The sequence below is a fragment of the Neodiprion lecontei genome, chromosome 4 (assembly GCF_021901455.1).
Source record: "Neodiprion lecontei isolate iyNeoLeco1 chromosome 4, iyNeoLeco1.1, whole genome shotgun sequence".
Lineage (NCBI taxonomy): Eukaryota > Metazoa > Arthropoda > Insecta > Hymenoptera > Diprionidae > Neodiprion > Neodiprion lecontei.
The window spans coordinates 3,583,152-3,588,220 of NC_060263.1; the positions used below are offsets into that span (position 1 = coordinate 3,583,152).

General features: G+C 40.6%; 1 protein-coding gene across 1 annotated transcript; it reads right to left on the reverse strand.

Moving 5' to 3' along the window:
* Positions 1-925: 925 nt before the first annotated feature.
* On the reverse strand, positions 926-3,802 carry LOC124293897 (MORC family CW-type zinc finger protein 4-like). The gene is made up of 6 exons (XM_046736790.1): positions 3,655-3,802; positions 3,339-3,535; positions 3,142-3,252; positions 2,786-3,014; positions 1,674-2,689; positions 926-1,590 (listed from the first exon to the last, which is right to left on the reverse strand). Exons 1-6 carry the CDS (start codon positions 3,800-3,802, stop codon positions 1,555-1,557), a joined length of 1,737 nt encoding a protein of 578 aa, XP_046592746.1. The 3' UTR covers positions 926-1,554.
* Positions 3,803-5,069: the final 1,267 nt, after the last annotated feature.

Sequence of the window (5,069 nt, forward strand, 5' to 3'; positions counted from 1 at the left end):
TGACCCAACGCCCTTAGATAACCCCGCATGTATGTCCGACTCTGATGGGCACGAGTGACGGGTGCGCATTGGATCCTGAACATTTTTTTGCTGAGGAATCCTTAGTGGCCGTATTTGTGAAGCAAGAGGAATGAGAGAAACAAAAATAAATGATTGAAAGTTCCAGACAGAACTACGGAAAACTCCCGGAACTTGAACGGCTTCTCTGTATAATACCTCTGAGTTACGATATTTTCACGTTACAAATTTCGGGGCGTAGATGTATTCTACGTGACGTAATTTACTTGGTTTTCCAACGCAATTACGCCGCAACTTCGTATATGCGTATATTTCTAAGTTTCTGTAATAGTGAAAAACGGATGTTGAGTATTACATATGCATGTAAGGATTCGGAATGTATTGTATAATGAAATATGTTGACTCTATGTAAACGACGACGAGAAATAAATTGACGATATAACGAGGAAATTTTACATGTCAGCATCGCATTTCGCCATACTAAAACATACTGCTGTAGTATGTAATATGTTCTAATTAACTGATACGGTCTTGATTTGCTTGAATGAAATCCTTCGCCTAGATTCTTTGAAAGAACTCTGTGTAACAAGAGGGTGCAGAATTTCATTAAGACAGCGTTAAACTAATGAGTGATTAAAATCGCAAATTATAGATAACCTAATCCAGTAGCGAATTGATAGCTATGCGAGGAAAAAAATGTTTCGCTTGAAAAGTTCATATTGCAAAAATATACGCATACATATAGCGATGGATAAAAATCCATTCGTCGTGATTTCTAAATATAAGTATGATGCACGGCGAAGGGATATGGCGAATGAAATAAAACTAAACTGCGTATTTGTACAGTATTTGCGTTAATTACATAAAACAACCATTCTGGGTGTGAGTGTATTTATAGAATCAGATTCAACGCAAGTAATGAGATATCGTTTTTAACATGGAATGAAAATTATTAAATCACACGGTAATATATCTGTAGGTACGACTTGGGCCAACTCGCGTACGCGTTTTTGCGTTATTTTCGTATTATCCAGTTTAATTGAAATGATTTTGGAGCGGCAGCGCGGCACTAGCGACTGATCTCTGAATCAGTAGAAACACCGGAAAATCTTTTTGTCGGCAACACAAGCGACTACTTTAAGCTCCAGTCGGTAAGTAAAATCTTGTGTTCTCAGTTCTCGTTAAAAAACTTACTATCAACAAATCTTCAACAGCAGTGCCCCGTTTCCGCACATCGATAAAGAAGAAATAGATTTATATTTCTTACCGTCACATTATGTATCGATGTGATTTATTCGTTTTTTGTTTAATCGTGTTCTACTATTATATTAGATCGCATTACACCACGGTACGAATTACGATATTTAGTCGGTATTCAAGTTAAGCCGACAACATTTATGTACGATAAATTAATTTGTAAAAAGAACTGCCTGTTGCGATACTGATCATGTGGCCTAATGCCTTATAAGAGTTGCAGTGAAACGAGAAGACAAAAAAAAAACTTACGTCACACTTGACGCGCCGCAATTAAACGAGTTAAAAATCCTCATCACTGGTGAGCAGCTCGATGTACTGCAAAACAATAAGCGAGAAAAAAAATATAATATAAATCGGATACAAATAGAATATGTACTGGTACAGAATAAAATTCTCACCTGAATGTGCTGCGGTCGTTTTTCCAACCTCTCATTCTGTCGACTTACAGTCGGACCCGATTCTCCTGACGTCTCACTGAGCAAGCTCTGTCTTGCCTCGGTACGAATCCTGTCGATATCACCGTCGATAGACATTCGAGAAATCACTTTCTCAAAGCTTTTCTCCTGCTCTTCCTCCCTCTTCTTATCATCAAAGAACCATGCCGGCGGTTTGCGGATAGCGGAAGTCTGGTCTCCGGTTTTTCGGCCAGACTGAGTCCAACTTTCATGAGCCGATTCGTCTCTCGTTGTGAATTCGGAGAGTGCTTTAAGATATCGAGATCCCGGAAGTTCGTTTTCTTTGTCATTCCTAATCAACTTCTCGGACATCGATCCTTGCAGGCTGCACCGATTCTTTCTGTCCTCGTTGAGGGATCTCAACCTCAGGGAAAGACTACTGGGCGGACGCTGAGGTGAGCACTCTATCACTTCAGGCGATTTGACCATCGTTGCCTCGCCCTCTTCGATGACTTTGTCAATCGAAGACGGTTCTTCGTTTTTCGTTTGAGCTACGTTGGAATTCACAACCAGCTTTTGGAATGGCTTGTTCACCGCTTTGCGAATTTCCGATACGTTCAGATGTTTCTTGTCAGAGAGAACCGAATATTTTTCTGCTACACCTTGGTTTTTCTGCTCTTTCCTCGTGTCAATCGCATGTCTGTTCAAGGGAGCCAGAAATGTTCCCTCGCCTTTAAACGTCAAGGAGTCTTGGAGAAGGCTCGAATTAACGCTACAAGTGTCGTTCAACGAATCACAGTTCGAACTACTTGACATTTCGGTAGCATTATTTATCCCGCTGTCATTGAGTTCTGTATTCTCATTTTCTGCTGTCGTTACTACGGGTGTTTTCTCACGTTTAAATGATGTCTTTGTTGAATATTTTTCCTGTTCCTTTTTTTTTGGTTGCTTCAGGGATCTTCTCGGTCTGTCGTTTATGACGATCAGGGTATTCTTTTCGATACCGCTCGGCCCGGCATCTATAATTTATATTTAACAGATCGTGGTATATAGTTAAGGCCTTTTCCATTATCAGATATGAATGAAAAAAGAATGATAATAATGTATTTTCTCACCGTTTTCAGAGCTACCAGAATCTGCATGAGGAGCAGGTTGAATTGAATTGGTGCTATTCTCCGTATTCTTAAATAATTTAGACAGCTGCTTGGCCAATCTCCAAGAGTTGTAACTGTATTTTTTCAATCTCTGCAAAATTGTTAGATGCATTGCCTCCTCCGCAATGGCACATCCTTCGACAATCTTTTTGCGTTGTGAAACGGTCAAATTTTTCCCACGGAGCTTAGCCTACACAAGTCCAAAGCAAATAGGAATAAGAGAAATTCACGTTTCGTATAAGAAGACCACGAGGATTATATTATTACAGTACGGTGACAGTGGGAGTAGAATTTAGATACAAAATTTTCATATATACCTTCAGGGCAAACGAGGGATTCTCGTTTCCTACAAATGGTTTGAAGAAATTGCTTTTAATCCAGGCGCGGGTCACTATAGTTTTGCCGAAAAATGTCACGTAATACTGGCTCTGGAAATTCGCAAATGAAATTTACGTCATACAGAACATAGTCAACGCGCACATCAAAGTGAAAGCGTAACGAGATATTGTCTCACCGGTACGATCGAATTGGGATTGTCGAACCAATAAAATCGCTTAAATTCGGGAGAGAAGTCGATCATCGCCGGACTCCATGGATGCCCGATTACTTTGGCCCACACGATACTCCCCGCCTTGAATTTACTCTCGATGAACATTTCGTCCTTCGGGAGTTCCGTGCACTCCGGTGCCGAACATTTGTTTCTTGATTTATCTGTCGATAGTAAAAATAAAAACAACAGTGAGTTGCACAGTATCTGCTATCGGCACGTGTCGGGATATTGAACATTCGCCACCGTCACATGATAAATAATATTTATATTTCAGACGTACCGGAATTCATGGAGCAATACCATTTTTCAGGTACTTCAAGCGGGTCATCGATGTTCGCTACGTAACGCCATTTTTTGCAAGTTGGTTCGCAGCATTCGATCCAGAGACCATGTAAGTTGGGTATCACGGTATTGTTATCGTCCTCCATGGCTTATATGGTTCGAAAATCGCAGACCTATTCGATAAAATCAGAAAACCCATTTCAATTGAAAATATATCCATATAACCGAGCCGAATAAAGTACAGACGAATGAAAATAAGGAGTCAAAGAATCGCACTGCACGAAGAGTTAGTTGAATAAAATGTGACGCAATTCTGAGATTTTTAGCATATCAATTGTATATTATACATAATAGGGAGTGCAGCCGATATACACTAGTTATCAATTATATTATACTATATTATTTAACAATAAACAATCGATCACGGACTATGTACGAATAAATTAACTATATTCTGAAGTGAGTGAATTCTCCCGGCTTCGACGGATTGGTCAATTCTTCCCGGTTACCTTGGCACGTGCCGCTTCGATCATAATTCTTGAAGGAATAGCTCCAGCATAGGTCTTTTCTAGTTTCCTGATCATTTTCCGCCGCTAGATCCGCTTTGTTTTCCTTATCATACGTCAAATCGTTCTTCAGTACGTTTCCTGCTTTGTTACGGTTCTTCTTTTTATATCCCTGACCCATTCCAGCAGCGAAGCTCTGCCGAATCACTGTGGAAAGGTTTGCTTCGTCTGTAGGGATGTTGAGAATTTTTCTCGGCATCACGGCACCGTCTATTAATTTTCCCCGCGTATATTTGTCCTGGTTTTGAACCGACTTCTTCGGCGTAACGAGGTAGTAATTCTCCTCGTTCTCCCTGTCGCTGTAGTAAACAAGCTTCTTTGGCCTCAACACCTTCTTGTCGAATTCCTTGCGAGACTTGATCGGTGCTCCTGGCGTCGAGGCGCATCTTTCCTGAATATTCGGTGGCGTGGCTCGACCATTTTCATTCACATCCTCGTCATCCTCGCAATCCTCGTAGACCAAAACCCTGGCTGCAGGGTTCGTCCGCTGGTTGTTCACCTTGATGTCGAATCGTTGTTGATTAGTACTTGATACCTGAAATAATATTGCGCATTGGTTACAAATCATTATCTGCGTAAACGAATTAAAGAATGATAATCACAATGTGACTGCGTTTCTCACCTTGATACTTTTTTTCTCGACCTCGGTGAAGTCGTGAAAGACGCTGGTAACCGTATCGAAACATTTCAATTCTTTCGAAATTATTTTACCCTGTATTTTACGATCACTTCCTATCATTTCGACTCCGTTCTTCGCTGGTTCGGAATTGAATATCAACGCTCTCGCTGCCTTCTTCTTCCTTTCCGCCATTTTATTTTGTACTTTTTCACATTGGGCGTACAATAA